The sequence below is a fragment of the Onychostruthus taczanowskii genome, unplaced genomic scaffold, assembly GCF_017590055.1.
Source record: "Onychostruthus taczanowskii isolate IOZ18803 unplaced genomic scaffold, ASM1759005v1 scaffold1, whole genome shotgun sequence".
NCBI classification, from domain to species: Eukaryota; Metazoa; Chordata; class Aves; order Passeriformes; family Passeridae; genus Onychostruthus; species Onychostruthus taczanowskii.
In genome coordinates, this window is record NW_024496525.1 from 31,542,400 (window position 1) to 31,559,475 (window position 17,076).

Sequence of the window (17,076 nt, forward strand, 5' to 3'; positions counted from 1 at the left end):
GAATCTGGAATTCTGTGCCACATTTTGGGCCACTCAGACCAAGAGAGAGATTGACAATTTGGGGGGAAAATATAAAATTTATTTCTGTTGGAGTCATAGTGCTTGGACCGTCCCACAATCCTTATTTTTACCTTGCAAGTGAGTTACATTTCATTTAGAAGGTGCAGTGCAGGGTACAAATTAAGTTCGTATGACCAGGAGGCAAAACAACTCTACCACGTTCCTGCAGGAAGTATGCTCTTCCTTTGACGTACTGAGTAACTCGGGCACTTCAGTGACACTTTCGGTCTCACGGTGCTTGTGCAGCAGCTACTTCTCAGCTCATGCAGCTTCTCAGCAGGTACTGCCCCCAGTAACTGGCTCACTGCGTTTTAGCCAGTTGCTTTGCTGATTTTACTTCACAGTTAGCCAGTAATAACAAATCTTATGGCAACAGACCTAAAGATTCATCAGATTTCCTTGAAAACAAGTTCAGCCTCCTCACAGCTGATCCCCTGCCCGATTCTCAAAAGAATCCATCTGGATGGAAGCTGAGGGGGCAGATTCGAACGCTGGAATGGAGGGGCCAGGGGTGCTGCCGGTGCCACGCTGCCCATTTTGGGAGACGCTGGCTAGGCAGGAGTCGCCTCTGAGGAGGCAAGCAGGAGCAGTTCCCACCTACTTCCCCGTGAAGGAAAAAGATGAAATGAGGAAAAAGAGGACGATGAAGGTGTTCTCGCCGGGCTGACCCTGAGCCCTGTGTCCCCTCTCTCCTCCCCGGGCCCAGAACGCGCCGCTACTCTGGGTTTCTCCTTCAAGCATGAAGGGCTCTGGCGTCCGCCCGGGCCGGCGCTGCCCGCAGCGCAAAGTGCAGGGGGCGGTGCCGGGGCTGCCCGGCCGCGGCCCCGCTGCCCCTCACGGCCGCTCCCCGCGCTCGGGCGGGCCGGCACGGCGGCTCTCCCCGCCCCCGGGGCAGCGGGAAGGGGCGGCTCCGCCGCCGCCCTCCCGCCTCTTAAAACTCCCCGTTGTCCGGGCGGGCAGGAGGTAGCGGATCCTGCGGCGCGGGATGGAGGTGGCGGCGGGACAGCCGCGCTCCCTGCTCAGAGCCCTGGCCCGGCCCCGACCCCAGGAGCGCCCCGGCTGCCCTCAGGCCTCCTCCGCCAAGGCCGAGGCGCGGGTGCTGGTCATCAACACGGGCGGCACCATCGGCATGGTGCAGGACGTCAAGGGTGAGGGCCGGCGGCGGGGGTGTGGGGCTGGCCGCGGGGAGCGGGGCTGGCCGTGGGGTTTCGGCCGGGGGTGCCTCGGCACGGCGCGACCGCGGGGACCCGGCGCGGTTTGCGGTGCGGCATCGCTGCTGTGAGCGGTTCTCTCCAATCCCCGGCTCCCGTCAGCTGGTCCACCCGGTAGCTCAGCTGATGGGCATCCTTGTGAGCGTCACAGCGAGCAGCAGCGGCTTTTGGCAGAGGACAACGTGTTTCCTGCAGCGCGAGTCCTTTCTGCCCTACCTCGCGCACTGAAAACGAAACCAACGTAGCTGCGCTAGTCATGCAGGCTGGTTTTAGCCCTAAACGAGCCACTGTCACCGGCTCCCCAGAGAGCGTGTGCCTGGCATTCCTGCTGGGAAGAGCGTGGGCCGCTGGAGCTGGCGGCCGTGACGAGGATTTTCCAGTGGTGACCTGGCAGGCGCAGCGGATGCGAGTGTGGCAGCGGCCAGGTGTCAGGATGAGATCGGATGTGGTGTCAGTCTTGGGACAGGTTGCTGCTGCTCTCCCACCAGCTCTTGCCTTCTTTCATGAGATCACTGAAGAGTTCTGCCTTGCCTTACCTTACCGAGGGAGGAGGAGACTGGATAGATATCCCAAACTAGATACTAACTAGGTATGCCAGACTCTCTCCCTGCAGCTGGAAAATGTTTACATCCAAAACTGAACACTGAGATGTGTTAGTATAACGCCTACCTTTTATCTGAAGGCTTCTTAGGTACCTGCAGGTGTATGCTCTGTGTTTTTAGGTGCCCCTAAATGTCAGCAGGTAGGTTCCCAAACTCACCTGACACCTCCATAGGCCCCCAGTCCAGCAGCTGGTTGGAGTGGCACCTAAGCACCCCTCGATCGTCACTCAGTGGGCACAGATCCCAAGGGATACGAAAAACGTCAACCCATTAGTGTGTCTAGGGAAAAAATGGATTTCAGTCAGGTCTGACACAGGGCTGTGTGCTTGCCAGCGTTGGATTAAAGGGAAACAAGGTAACATAAGGAGTGGGAGTGAGAGGGAAACAGTCCAATTTTGATGAATACACGTTTCGTTTCTTTCCTCATTTACTTGGAAGGCAGTGGAGCATCCCTGCGCTTCCACAGCTTGGAAGTGTCTGTCTAGATTCAAAAGCATGGGTACTTGTGATCCCAACTACAGAGTTTTGTGCTGCTGCCTGAAATACTGTCTCAGCCTCTTATGGTAGGTTTAAAACACTTGGGGCTTCACCTTGGAGCTTCCTAGACTTGATTATTTTCAAATACATGTCCTTTCTTCTCAGGAGACTGTGATTGGCTAATCCTTATTATTGTAGTAAAGACACTATAAGGTGTTCTTTGTTTTTTATGGCTGTCATCTTTGTTTTTAATCTGTCAAAGTTGTAAAAAAAAAGTCTATATTTCAAAGCCGTGTGCCGACTTGCCTTTCTCAGTTTGCATTGTTTATACTAAAACAATTTCCTACTTTTATTGCCGCTGCTTTCTAAATGCCTCTTTTAATTGAATAAATTATAAACACGTTCTTTTATGAATGAACTTTATAACCTCTTCTCATCTTGTTTTTTTTTTCTTTTGCTTAACAAGTGTCAATCATTACAGCACGTGCAAACAATCTAACAGTTATAATCCAATGATGCTGACTTGCTGCATCCTGTGGGGGGGTTTTGACCTGCTTTTCATACCCACATCTAGCTGCAGAGCAGCCAGAGTTCCTCTTTCAGAATATTTGGCAGTCTTTAGTGTTCAGACAGAAGCTAGTGAAAGGGCATGGGAAAGGCAGCATGCTTCAAGGGAAGATACAATAGATGCTCATTTCTTTTATTTATCAGTGGGTGGAGAGTGCCTGTTTACAACCCTTCCTAGAACTACAAGTGTTTTACTTCAAGCATGGTGAAGAGAAGTAGCTCATCTGGCAACTCCAGCACATCTTGGAAATTCTTGTTGGAATTTCTGCACACCTACGTTACCTGTGCAGGAGCCATTTTCAGAGGATGAATAGACTGTTTCAGTTTATGTGACTTGGATAACAACCAGACTCAGGTGCAGATTCTCAGTATTCATGTTTTTGTTGTCAAGCCACTTCAGTGCATTTTTAAAGTTTCTTACTCCTACTTATTTCCTCCTACATTAGTTTCTTTTGGCTTATCAGTAGCTCATTCCAGAAAAAGAACCTTACTGCACTCCGGAGTGAGGTTACTGTGATAGTGATCTTCCATCAAGTTTGTGCTGGTGCCTTCAGGAAGATCTTTTCCTTGGGCACATGGGCTAGATCTCTTTCCTAGCTTTTACCTGTAATAAGGAAAAAAACCCCAAAAAATCCAAGTAGAACTAAGGTAAACACCCTTAGAAAGATTATCCATCTTGGAATAGTCTACTTAGGTAGCTTAGTTATTTATGTGTCTTTTTTTAGACATTCTAGATTGCCAAAGAACTGGCTGCTGTAGTCCAAACCTTTTCCTGTTTGAAATCTTTGTACCTCACTTCTGAAAGCTCCAAGTAATGTAGCTGCTCTAGTTAATATTTTTGCTCCCTGTTCTTTGCAGCAGCAGAGGTTGCAGGATATCTTGTTTGCCAGGTAGCTATAACTGTGTTATCTATAGCACCAGAGTGAAAAGCAGAGTCCTGGACAGTAGGTGAGACAAAACCATGATTGTACTCCTTGGCCACAGGTGCCTGTTTGCCATTCTGCCTTTGTCCACCTGCTCTGTGCTGCCAGGGCTGGCCAGCTGACAAGGGACAGGACAGTTGATGACAGCTATTTGGACAAGTCACACAGCCTGCCTCTTCTCTGCAGGAGTATGTTTCACATCCTTGGTCAACAAGCCTGGCTCACAAAAGCTGTTTTCCATGTGTAGTAAAGTAGGAGTGTTCTTAAAACCGTTGCAGTTGAGTTCCCCCGTTTTTGCTTCTTGAAGCTGTAAAGCAGAAATCACTGCTGGACGTGGATGCATGTAGGGGGCTGTCTAGGTTGTAAGTGGGTCATCTTGGGTGCATCTGCAGAATGCCTTAAAAAAAAAGGTTTACATTCAGTGCAAGCAATTATGGAGAAATCCTGACAGATTTGTGATTAAGAGATGAGGAACTGCCGTTTATAGAGAAGGGATTAAAGAGCATTAATGTACATCAGCTCTCCAGTTCCTGTGGCAACTACAAAAAATAAACAGTCGAATCCACTGTCAATACGCAGAGCAAGATGAACACTGGACAAACAGAAGAATAATCAGAAAACACCCAGGAAACACTTGAAACTGGGCTATGTTTCTGAGCCAAAATGACTCAATGCCCAGGCACGGCAGAAGTGGCCATTTGTGACTAAGCTAGGAACATCCTTAATAGGAAAAGCAGGGATTATAGTTGAATGAATGAAACATCCAAGGCTTGAAAGTATATTTTGTAAAACAAAGTATTCTGGCAGTAATCCAAAGAAATCCACTCAAATGCTGTTGCTGTCCTGTGAGGAAGTTGGCTATGAAGAGGCCTCCTTCTTAATTTAAGACAAGCCAGGAGAGAGATCAGGGAGTTCTTAAGGATTTTTCCATCAGCTTGGAAAGTAAATGGAAAAAGCTAGAAATACTATTGAAAATATTCTCTGGGTTTTGAGTATTTGAAATAAACCTTGCTGTTTGAAGGTGAACCAAAAATAATTAGAGGTGCTAACTTGGATGAGAATCATGTTTAAATAAACAGAACTAGAAAATAGGATAGAATTCCCTGGCTTCAAATTAGAAATAACTAGAACTAACAGAAGTAGAATAATGTGGTTTAATGGTTTGTTTGCCATATAAACAGGTGGTATGAAACACTGAGATTAAACTGAACTTGACAGTAAAATCTTGAAGTCCAGAAGGAAGTACCTCTGTAGAAAGATCCTTGTAAGAAAACTGTCTCAAGAAGTCAGACTTCAGGAAACCAGGGAGGCTTCTGATTCTGGATGGCAGGGCTGTCACTATCATTCCTGAAACAGGGTATTGGGAGATGAGTTGAAGGTTAGGTTCACAGGTGAACTCAGTTCTGTGATGCTGAGGACTGTAGCATCACAACATTAGGTGCCTTTCTGCCTAACAGAGAACAACATGCAGATTCCCTTTGAAATACCTGGTTGCAACCAGGACACCTGCAGGTCCACCAAACACTAAACATGTTCTTAGGCTAGTTTAAACAGCAGCTGTTTTAGGGTCCCTGCCACAGACAGACCCCATCACGGGCAGGGAGAGCAGAGTTTGAGATGCATGCATGCTTTCAATGTTTTCTATTCAGAGGTTTGGGCAACTTTTAACATTTGTCAGTTCAGCTGTTCAGTCCTAAACCTGCTAGTGGAAAGTACCTAGTATATATCACAACTGGGTGCTTTTTAAGTCTTCTACTACTATTACTAAGTAGTAATAGTAGTAATAGCTCTGGCAAATGTGAAAGAGAATGGTAGCTTTCTGCTACAGTTGCAAATTGGCTTCCTGTCTCTGTTTCTGATAAGTATTTGCAGACAAGCAACAATGACAAATGGGTAAAAGGCACAAATGTTTGGTGTGGAGGAGATTTGAAACATTATTTCTCTTAAATAAAAGATTTATCTATTCCAAGTCGAGAAAAGAATAACTGCATAAATATTTATTAGTTATGTTCATTTTTCATGGTTTTAAACTGGCAATAGACTGTTTAATTTGGAAGAATGGGCAAACTGCTGTGTAACTTGTCTACTTCCCTCCTTACCATGCCCCTCCCTTCCATCCGTGCTCCTTTATTTACTTCCTTCATTCTTTGTTTTTAAGGGCTTGCTCCTGAGGCCAATAAATTAGTAAGCAGTTTGAAAACGATGCCGATGCTGCACGATGAGGAGTATGCCCAGGAAACAAAACTGAACAACTCCCATGAATTCCCAGAGAACACACTGGTGCTCCCGTAAGTACAGAAGGGTGAGGAAGTATCTCGTTCTTTTTCAGGTAATTACATCTCTAGACATTTGACATGAAGAATCTATAATGAGATTAGCAAAAATGCTTATATTAGTTTAAAAGAAAAAAGTCCACCATGTTTGATGTGATGGAAAATATGTGTTTGGATATATTTGCAATGAAGTTCCTTAGAACTGCCTGAGAAATAACTTTTAAATTGGGCAACAAGTAAACATTCTGGGCAGTCTATTCCTGTTTTTTTTTTTTATTTTTTTGTATATTAATTTGCTGCTGTGCAAACATACAAGTATTCTACACAAACTTTGAAAAAGTATACACAGTTCCCTGTGAATTATCTTCAGCATATGTCTGAAAAAGTAGCATGTAATTAATGCATCCGTGAATAGGCCTCATGCTTTAATTCTGCAGGCCTTCTGTTTTTAAAAACCCTAAAAGCTGATTGTTTTCCCAAATTTATGCAACATTACGATAATAAGCAGTGGGCTTATAATTAATCTGCATTGCTTCTTAACTGCAGGGCAATGGTTAATAAGCTTATAGGTTTTATCTAGAGGGCAGTATGATAATATGAAATATTCCCTAACTGTGATGAATGACTGTACCCCTGTAAACATGCTAACTTTGCACAAAGGATGATTTTACACAGTTGTTCAAAAATAAATGGGACCATAGCTGGTTTTCTATATGAGTGGAAATGGATATTTAGTAATCTTTAAGGAGAAAACCAGGATATTCAAAGAAAATAAAAGGTTTATGAATTTTTTTCTGCTTTGTATTGAGGTCTCTCTAAAACTTTTAAAAGTAACCACTTGAAAGGCAGATAGCAGGAAAAGGAGTGAAGGCAAAACTAATGGACACCTGGTGCAATAGTATTTATATGAATATACAGTTTGTGTTAAATATGATGCTTACCCTAAGAAAAATGGAGCTCTGTTATGACACGGTGCTTGAATAACTTTTAAATACTTAAGGGATTAGAAACATAACAAAACTACACTAATACACCCATGTGATTCCTAAATATACTTCTCCTAGCACATCTTTCCCTGAAAACCAGAAAAGCTTAAAACAATCATTCACATCAAAAAAACCTGAGGTTTAAAAACTAAACTTGTCTTGTTTTTCTGGCACTGCTGAGTGCTGTTTCTGGAAGTTAGTTGTGGCAATTTGCCATCTTGTCTTTTGTGCTAGCCAAGTGATACTTTAACTAGGTGGTTGAGAAATATTGTGAGTTCCTGAGGGGAGAAAATTTTGTGAACTTTGTATATCAGTGTGTAATGTCAATGTAAGAAGAATGACATGATCTCTTTTTAGAGAGAGGCATCAGAAGTTGAAGACAGGGCTGGTTTCTGGTATCAGGACATCGTGTTTTATTTAAACAGCACATTCTCAGGAGAGCTTTCTTGTCACAGATTTTCATCTGACTTCCAAAGTTACTCTTAGCATGTGCAAATGTGATATCCAGCAAGGCAGTTTTTCATGTAAAGTCTGATTTCTTAGGTACAGGATGTCAGTTTAAACATGTTGTTTAAATGCTCTCTCTGCTGTACACAGCAGTTTTACAGGCTTCATAAGAGGAATGAGTATACAGATTTTGTTAGAAGTCTCAGGTGACTTGAAAAAGGGAAATACTGCACCCAGCTTCAAAAATGATAGAAAAGAAGATTATGGGACCCACTGATCTGTCAACCTCCCCTTTGTGCCTGGGAAAGTAATGAAACAGACCTTTCTAGAAGCTCTGCTAAGGCACATGGAGGACAGGAAGGTGATTTCAGCTAGCACAGCTTTACTGGGACTTCTGTGAAACTTTTGACATGGTCCCCTACAACATCCTTCTCTCTAAATTAGAGAGAGATGGATTTGATGGGTGGGACTGTTCAGTGCCCGAGGAATTGATTGGATGGTTACAGCCAGAAGGTGTTGGTCAATGGTTCAGAATGATGATGGACATCAGGGACAAGTGGTATTTCTCAGGGGTCTGTATTGGTAGCAGTGTTATTTAATATCTCCACTAATGACATGGATGGAGGGATTGAGGGCAGCCTCAGCAAACTTGTAGATGACACCAAAATAAGTGGTGCTGTTGACACACCTGAAGAGTGGGATGCCATCCAGAGGGACCTGGGCAAGCTCCAGAACCGGGCCCATGTGAATCTCATGAGGTTTAACAAGACCACGTGCTGGTGCTGCTGGGTCAGGGCAGCCCTGGTATCCATCCAGGCTGGGGATGAACAGATGGAGAACAGCCCTGCCCAGAAGGACTTGGGGGTGCTGGTGGATGAGAGGCTGGACATGACCCAGAAATGTGCACTCACTGCCCAGAAACCACCCATGTCTGCCTCCCAAGTTGTATTTATTATTAAATTAAATTTAGGTATTTATGCTTTAAACTACATCATGCCATGAACTTCTAAACTTGGAATTTAATTTCCAGATTTAAGACATTTTTCACCTAGATTTGGGGGATGGGGAGGAAAAGTGTGAAAACTACTAATTTAAAGAAAAAATCAGAAGTGATGAGTTGATATTAACATTAAGATTTTTTTTTTCCAATTCTCTTTCTTCATAGTCTCTCCAAGCAAAACAAGAGAATTTTTTACACAATCCTTGAGCTCTCGCCACTGCTTGACTCTTCCAACATGACACCAGATGACTGGGCCAAAATTGCAAAGAAACTTGAGGTACAGTGATGTGGGATAAGAATTCATTTTTCACTTAGACAAAACCAGGAGTATATCTAGTATACTTAGGAAGATTAAACAATTCAGTAGCGCTATACATATCTATTTGTTTCTTTAAATGTAAAGCACCTTATTTAGTGGCTTGCAAAGTTTGAAGAATTTTTATTTCATTTGAAAATGTTGTGAACTCCTTAAAGTTACATTGTTCTTCCAAGGATGAGCCATGGCATAATTCCATACAATAAAATAAATTTGCAGCTGTGATGGAATAAGGTATGTAATATGTAGGTTGAAATGTCCTAAAACATTGACTTAAATTCACTGTCCAAAAATGTTGAATAAAATCCTTAAGTGTGGGTAACTTAGCTGAAGGTTGCTTATTTACACATCATTTGAGTGTTCAAATAGCTTAATAGTTGGCTGTTGACATAGAAAATAATTTCATGTCTTTATGCATTTCTTACTCTGGGCACACGTGGACTGGACTAGCTTTAACTTTGCAACCAGTAGAAAAAATTTCTGCCATGGTTAGGTTTCCCACAGTGGAAAATGTTTAAAGCCCTAGATATTTCTGCATAAATAGATAAACTCATTACATCCTTCTCTAGAATTAAGAAAAAAAATCAGCATTTCTGTGCTCCTGTCCCTTGCCTGAACTTAGCTGTGTGCTTTTTAAAAAACTGCAAAACTGCAAAACACTTCAAATGCTTCACACCGGGAATTCATAGATAGCTGACAGAAATAAATAACTGTGGGGCTAGGAAGATACTGCTCTTCCACTCTGTGATAGTGGGCTTTATAGTGTAAATTCCCTTCTTCCACCACGCTTTAGCAATGCAAGTGAACAGTTCAATGCAGGGAATAATACTGAAGGTTCAGCATCCTGAAACCACCAAACTTGGGAGGTTGCTTGTCCTATTAAATGCATCTTGCCCAGGCAAAGAAGAGATGGGGCTGGTGTGTACATGGAAAGTCTCTAGGGTGGAGCAGGGGTGCAGCTGGGAAAAGCCCAGGGCCAAAAGAAGGCAGCAATCCCATGCTGAACAGGGGAGAATTTATCTTTCCCCCCTTATTAGCATATTCGTTTTTATTACAAAAAAAGTGGGTTTTTTTCTTGTACACAGGTTCTCTGTATGCCCAGTTTGTGTAATCCAAATAAGATTGCTGAGAAGACAAAAAAAATTAACCCTTTTCAACTCTTCAGGTTTTGTACAGACACTGCCACTTTGTGTTCATCTTGGACACTTGACTGCCACAGCTGTTACATGATGACTTTCCAGACTAAAACATTCCAAGATGTTTGTGTGGGATATCTCCTTAATTGGTAACCTGATCTTTTCCATTATGAACCTTAAACCAAACTATGTGCTTTTGCATCTGATAAGGTTCATAAGTCTGAAAGTACTTTTGAGTGTACTGATTTAGAGAGAACAGGTGACTATTTCTTGGCCATTCTTGAAACCTTGCTGCTGCCTTGGTGAATGGCTGCAGCACAGTTTTTGCATCGCATTGTGTTTGGCCTGCAGAAAAACCTTGCAACACTGGCAGTTGTGTTGGCTCAGTTGTTAGAGGTAAGCAGAAACCCCCTGAAACTTCCAGTAGGTAGCAACAGGTAGACAGATATGAGTATCAGTGAAGAAATAGCAAAAGGACAAGTAGGAACCTACAAATGAGTTTGGACATGACCTTATTATCAGGAGGTGCCAAATGTGTGTGCCTAGTCTAACATGAGGAGTGTAATTAAAAAGAAATCTTGTTTAAACCTCTTTTTTCCTCCCCATGCTGGCACTTTATATAGCTGCTTAGAGTTCTGTGTAATCCTTTCCATGTTACCAAGTTACATCAGAGACATTAGTGTCTCTCCCTGCAGTGTTTGCCATGTCCATCATTCTTAAAGTAACTGAACTAATTCCTTTTTCTTCCAAAAGCCAGCAGATAACTATTCTCACAGGATGAGGAGTGTGATTCATAGCTTTGCATTGAAAAAAAACCAACCCACCTCTTGTGTGGAATTGTATGTAGATTAAGATTTTTATAAAATTCATTTTGATAGTGCATGTGCCTGGTAGTGTAAGGGCATTCTCAAAAACCATCAGGTGAATGTCCATTAATGAACAAGAAGCCTCTCCCCCAGGTTCTGCTGTGGAAAGGATGGCTTTCCATCAGAAGAGGGCACTCTGACACTGGCAGTTAGCCTGTCTGCCATGGATTAAACGGATTGTTTTTTCCCCTATATTATGATAGCCCTGGTTTGCCTAATCTGTTCCGTAAATGGTGTAATCCCTAAAGTAAAAGCGGCAACAAGACATCAGACTATACGACTAATTTGCATATGTTAACATTCCTGTTTAAAGCCATTGCTAAGCTTTTCTTAATTAGGAGTCTTCTGGTTTAAAAACGCTGCATTAATATGTATACACAGAAGAATCTCTTTGACTGTTCCATAATCAGAATTACTGGCTCTAGTGCTCAGTGTCCGATTAACCCTTAATTGTGTTTAAGCTGGAAACAGGGTAAATTTAGGAGGAGTTGTGTGTGCAGTACCCCACAAGGCATTGTGCTATTGCCTGCATCAGTGAAAGTAATGCCCTGTGTACCTCACCTGCTGGTGCCAGGGCATTTCCTTAACATTGTGAAAACTGTCTCTCCACCTGCAGGAGCACTACGAGAAGTACGATGGTTTTGTCATCCTGCACGGTACTGATACTATGGCGTACACAGCTTCAGCCCTGTCCTTCATGTGTGAGAACCTGGGCAAAACTATTGTTCTGACAGGATCTCAGGTAATGGAATTAATTTGAACTTGAAGCAGGAATCCTCATTTTTGGTTTTTATCTGCAGAACTTGGCTGTATACTGATTATCACTGTACAGCTTAGCAGTGCAGGACAGGCCCCTGGCCAGGATGAATGGTCACAGTGCTGACAGAAATGAGTGAGAAATCATGGCTCACTGGCTGAGGATCTGCCCCATAATTTTATCATTAGTGACTTCACAACTTTGTACCAAATCAGACCAGGAGTTCATTATGGCTGGGGCCAGATGCTTCGGAGAAAGACATAAGAGCCTGTCATTGGCCATTGTGTATTAATCGGTTTATATGAGAAGCATTTTTCCAGCCTCAGGTGGCCACTGGCTGTCAGCTGTCTTCTTTTCTTCAAAAGCCCTGAAGCTTCATATTTTTTACTTCATCAGTTGTTATCTCAGCTTACATTACTCATTGTTGCATTCTTTATAATTTAAAAAAATAAATCATTGGATGCATTTTTGATCATTTCTGTTCCATAAAACATCTAATATGGTCTGTTTCCTTTCCTCTAAAGACTACATTTATTAATTTTCATTCTCTTAGCTGGAGATCAGCCCTTTGCATATTGTCTGAGGGGGAGGGGTTGTCTTACTAGAATAGCTTGCTTGAGTGTAAAATACTGCTCTAATCACAAAGGAAAGATGAAACATCACATTGTAAAATTCCCCTCCCCAATCTCATAACTTCCCTTTCACATGTGGTCTATTTGAAGTCAAAATACAAAAGTCTAGGAAGGAGTAGGCTCCCACTTGCTGTCTTGACATGGAGCAGCCTAGTAGTGATACATCAGTCAAGGTTTTGCTTTCTTTTTGGTTTTATTGCTTGGAGATCTATCTGACATGATCCAGCAAGGGAGCATGTGATTTTCTTTTTTAATAATTGCTGAAAGAAGCACTCTCTTTTAATAAAGAAGCAGTCTGAAAAGGCATGGAAATGATCACTCAGCAAACTAAATTTCTGTTTTTAATCTTGCCCTTTTCTGTCAGTAATAACCTGCTGGCTCAGTTTTACTATGCTGTGAGGAAAGATGGTGCAAGAGAGCTGTTGTGAAGCCCGTAGTGACAGTTCTGTATGTTCTGGGGGTGTTGCTTTTTCTCTCTATCATCACTTCTCCTATGCTCAGTCACTTTTAACTATGCCTACTTGCTAGTTTTTATATTTTTTTGAACCAGTGTTAATATTCTTGATCACATTAGAAAAATCTCTGTATTAGTTTTTAAGCACTTAAATCACAAAATTCTGTTAAGCAGAGAGAGAAGTCTTGCCATCTGCTGTGGTCTAAAATACTTTGGGTGAAGAAGGAAAACTTTTTTGTCTTAAATCATTGGTACATAAATTATTCATGTATTTGTATTGCATAAGTTGGACTCATTTTTTCTGCTGTGTAGGCTTTACATAAGGGCCAGGGTGTAATTCCAGTCTCTGCTCTTCAGGTGCCCATTTATGAGCTGCAGAATGACGGCCGAGACAACCTTCTGGGGGCACTGCTGATGGCTGGGCAATTCGTGATTCCTGAGGTCTGTTTGCCTGGAAAGACCATCTAAGAATCTGCATTTCTCCCTCTAGCCAGGACACAAACACTCACTAAATATCCGGTAGGCAGTAAGGAATTGCACTTAATCAGGAAGATGAATGGATTCCAACTGAGGTAACAGTGCTTGCATGGCAAAGCACGTGCTGTTCTCACACTGGTCATATTCCATTGGCCCATACACAATCTAGAAAGACTCTCAAGTCTGAAATGAATGCTGTGGCAGACATGAAACTGGAGGCTCTCTTGCAAGTATGTGGGATCTGAAACACTTGTAAGTCTGTTTTTTAACTGAATGTTACTTTGAACTTCTCCAGTCACTATAGAACTGGCAGGAGAGTCTTCTAGCTGTGTTCCTGAAGACTGAAGTGTTGAGAGTGATACACCTAGTGAACATGGAGGTACCTCCATAGTCCCTGCTGTTTGTGCTGTGCAGCTCAAAACTCAGAGAGAAAATGGGTCAGGTTACACCTTATTTTACTTCTGCCATGCTTCCAAAGCCAGTTCTTGTAAGACAACAGCAACAGCTGACTGGCCAAGATCTTAATAACTGATAACAGCTTTGAGGTATCTCTTTTCCTTCAAATTGACAAACTTTAATAGACCTGAGAAGGAACATAATTATTTATGCGTGGTAACTCTTGGAAGTTATCCTCATTTTCACCAGGCCTTTTTTTACGTTTTGGACTCTGAATTTATACATAACTGATGAATTTATTAAAAAGTTCAGACTGTTTCTTTCCTCCGTCTCTGAAGTGGACTCAGGCAAATTTTTTGTCTCCTAGAGTAAGCCTCATGAGAGGATTATGAAACTAGTTAGGTCTTAACTTGAACTTAATTTTGTTCTTAAATTCTTAAACCAATGTGTGACAGAAATGCCAACACTTTTTGAAAGGGTTAGACTCGTAAACATCTACTAGCCTCTGAGTTGCTTTAAAGATTTAGAAAACATTTTATAAAGGATGGACTACAGTATTTATCTACTGCATCTTTTAATTACTGGCTTATTCATAGACCTGTTTCTTTACTTGTCTTGCAGGTGTGCCTGTATTTTTATAATAAACTGTACAGGGGAAATAGGGTGACTAAGGTGGATGCTGGGAGTTTCAATGCCTTTTCCTCACCTAACCTGCCTCCACTTGCAAATGCTGAGGTTGATATTACAAGTAAGCAACATCATCTCTTAAGCCATGTAATTTATGCTGCATGCAATAGAACTGTAGCTGAAAAGAATCTGTGCTTGTGTAGCTGAAACGTCGTTTTTAAAGTCAAATATCTTTGAAAGTCCTGTAGCTTGACTTTACTTCATCTGCTCTGAATCTGTTTAAATATTAGTAAGGGTGAGACTTTGTGACTCAACTGCATTTATCTGAATATAGATGTGAGCTAGGCTGACTTTGACTAAAGATCCAGACTAACCAGAGGGAAGGTTGCCCCTCTGTCAGAAAACAGCTTGCTCCAAAGATAAATTGAGGGAGTTTGTACTGAAAGAACAAAGAGTTTCATCTCATTAATGACCATGCTGGGCTCTGAAATCAGGGAAAAAAGTCATTGCAGAGTACTTGTACCTTCAACAGATTCTCTGCTGCATGTCATTGTGTAAGGTGTTTTACTGGATATTTAGGATCTGCCTGAACTGCAAACACACTGATAGCAGCAGACCTCAAAAGTGGTTTTTCCCCCAAACTTACTCAGGCTCCCTGTAATTTTTGTGTCTGTTTCTTAAGAAGGGAGAAAACTACCTGAGGGTTTCAGTACCCATTTGCAAAGTCTTTAAATGTTCTTGGATAAATGTTCTTGGATAAATGACACCTTTCTTTGGAGAAGAGAGACATGTGGAATCTAGCCAAATGAGGAGTTGCCAGAAAACATACTAAAGTACAGTTTTAAAAAACATGTGATCTGCTTTTGTATAGAATAGGTATTAAAAAGGAGTAGACTTGGTGACAGTCTTCATTATTAGAAAAAAAATGGGAACAGTCCCTGAATTGTTCAGCCAAGTGCCATTAGTGGCAGTAGGAGACCTAGCCCTGTGCCATGCAATGTGCCATTCTGGATGGATTCTGCTTCTAGAGAAAGGCACTCTGCAATCTGGAAAAATAAACTTCTCCCTTCCACCTAATGGCTGGGAGTCATTTACAAAGTTTCAGGATCAAAGTTTGTAGCAGCCAGAGATAAACTGAGGAAGCCTGTGAAATACTGTAGCTGCCTGTAAGACATCTCTCAGGTAGAGAGTCTGCTGCTGTTGTGCTGTGGCAAATAGGATGTCTCTGAAATCAGCAGAAATGCTGTCAGTTGATTGTTGCAGTAAATTGGGGAGAATCTTCTTTTATGAACTGCATCAAACAGGGTATGAATAAATTCCGTTTACTGACCAATCAATAATGAAATCAAGCTGCAAATTGCATGCTATTCCTCTCTTGATTTGAATGAATTGTTTTGTGATTCCTTGTCTAGAGTAGAAAAATGAGAACGTTATTAAGCACTTCCCTTGGCCCATATTGGGACCCATTATCTTTTCAGTAAATGCCTCATTGGGATCAGTGGGGATTTCTGATTTAAAAACTGATGGTGTGATAGGCTCTATTTTTATTTGTTTCAGTTGATTACCCAGTTAGGGTAGCATCATTTATCCAAGATGACGGTGTCACTATTGAAGGATTGTTTCATTTTGAAAGAACATAGTTTATAGTAAGGGCAATCTACTGGTGCTGCTTTATTTTGTCCAAAGTAATTGTTTGAAACATCTCTGTCTCCCTTGAGTTTGCTTGTAGTCCTTCTATAAAGCTTTCATGGAGACAAGGAACCACTTGGGCTTTTAAAAACAAACCAAACAAATCTTTTCTTTTCTTTTAACTTTTTTTTTCCCAAATGACTTTATATAATATCTCTTAATCCTCCTGTAGACAGGGCTGACTCTGGCTGATTCAGCATTATAGAGAGCAGCCTGAAGATGCCAGGAGGAGTAGGCCAAAACTCTTCCTCAGGCTCCCTGGTTCTAACAAAGCTGGGAATGAAAATTCCAAGGAAGCAGAAGGGGAGATGAGGCAGGATGGAGGAAGTGGGGAGCACAGTGGGATTGTGGGCTGGGGCACAGGACATGCTGTTCAGGGCTCAATAAAGCATATAACAGCCGACCTCAGAGCTAGAGAGGAGAGGGAGAAACTTAGTCCTCTTCCCTCCCTTACCCTTCCAGTTCTCTGCTTCATTTATGATATCTATTTCTTGTCCTGTTCCCCTTTTAGATGAGGCTCCCAGTGGATTTCTAATTCCATAACTGGCTGTGTTCTCAGCCACATCTTTAGCTGTGTTAGCTATGCCTAGGAGTTGTGTTACCCAGTTTTAGATGAGCAAGTGTATCAACTTCCTTAGGCCTTTCAACTTAGCACAAGAAAATCCTGTAAGAAATGAAAAAATTCTAGCCCACTCCTCAGTAAAAAACCCAGTGCTCATGGAAACACTTTTGCAGCAGAATCAGAAATCTCTGTATGAAATGGACAGTATGGAAATAATAAGAAATATTCCTAAAATCTCAAAGCTTATCAGATAAAATACATTACCTGATTTCTCCCATATTTTGAAAACAGAAGAGACAAGGAAGACTATTTCTCTTGAGATCTGATTCTCAGATTTTCAGTATACTTTGTAATTGATTGCTTTATTCTTTATTCTTCTTCTAATGAAGCACACATGAAACTTGCTTTGTTACTGTGGCTGGAATTTCTGCATCACAAGTTGAATGTAACTTCTGGAGTGGTGCACATGTACAGGATCATATGATGGGAGACAAACTGTGCAGGGGACAGAGCTTGTGTGATTGTGTGAGCAGATGTGGCACAGCAGCAGACAGTTAGAAGGCCCTTTTGGGCTCATCTACCCACAAATTTCATTAGAGAGAAGCTATTAGTCACTGG

The 17,076-nt window shown here is 42.1% G+C and overlaps 1 protein-coding gene across 2 annotated transcripts in view; it reads left to right on the forward strand.

Annotated features, from left to right (window-relative positions):
- Window positions 1-999: 999 nt before the first annotated feature.
- Window positions 1,000-17,076, forward strand: part of ASPG (asparaginase) — a 44,673-nt gene continuing 28,596 nt past the window's right edge. The window contains exons 1-6 of one of the 2 annotated variants that reach the window (XM_041402542.1): window positions 1,000-1,208; window positions 5,999-6,128; window positions 8,712-8,823; window positions 11,481-11,606; window positions 13,065-13,148; window positions 14,202-14,328. In XM_041402542.1, the coding sequence (XP_041258476.1) occupies window positions 1,046-1,208; window positions 5,999-6,128; window positions 8,712-8,823; window positions 11,481-11,606; window positions 13,065-13,148; window positions 14,202-14,328 (742 nt within the window). In that variant the 5' untranslated portion in view covers window positions 1,000-1,045. The remainder of the gene's footprint in view (window positions 1,209-5,998; window positions 6,129-8,711; window positions 8,824-11,480; window positions 11,607-13,064; window positions 13,149-14,201; window positions 14,329-17,076) is intronic. The other variant, XM_041402552.1, reaches the window with a different exon arrangement.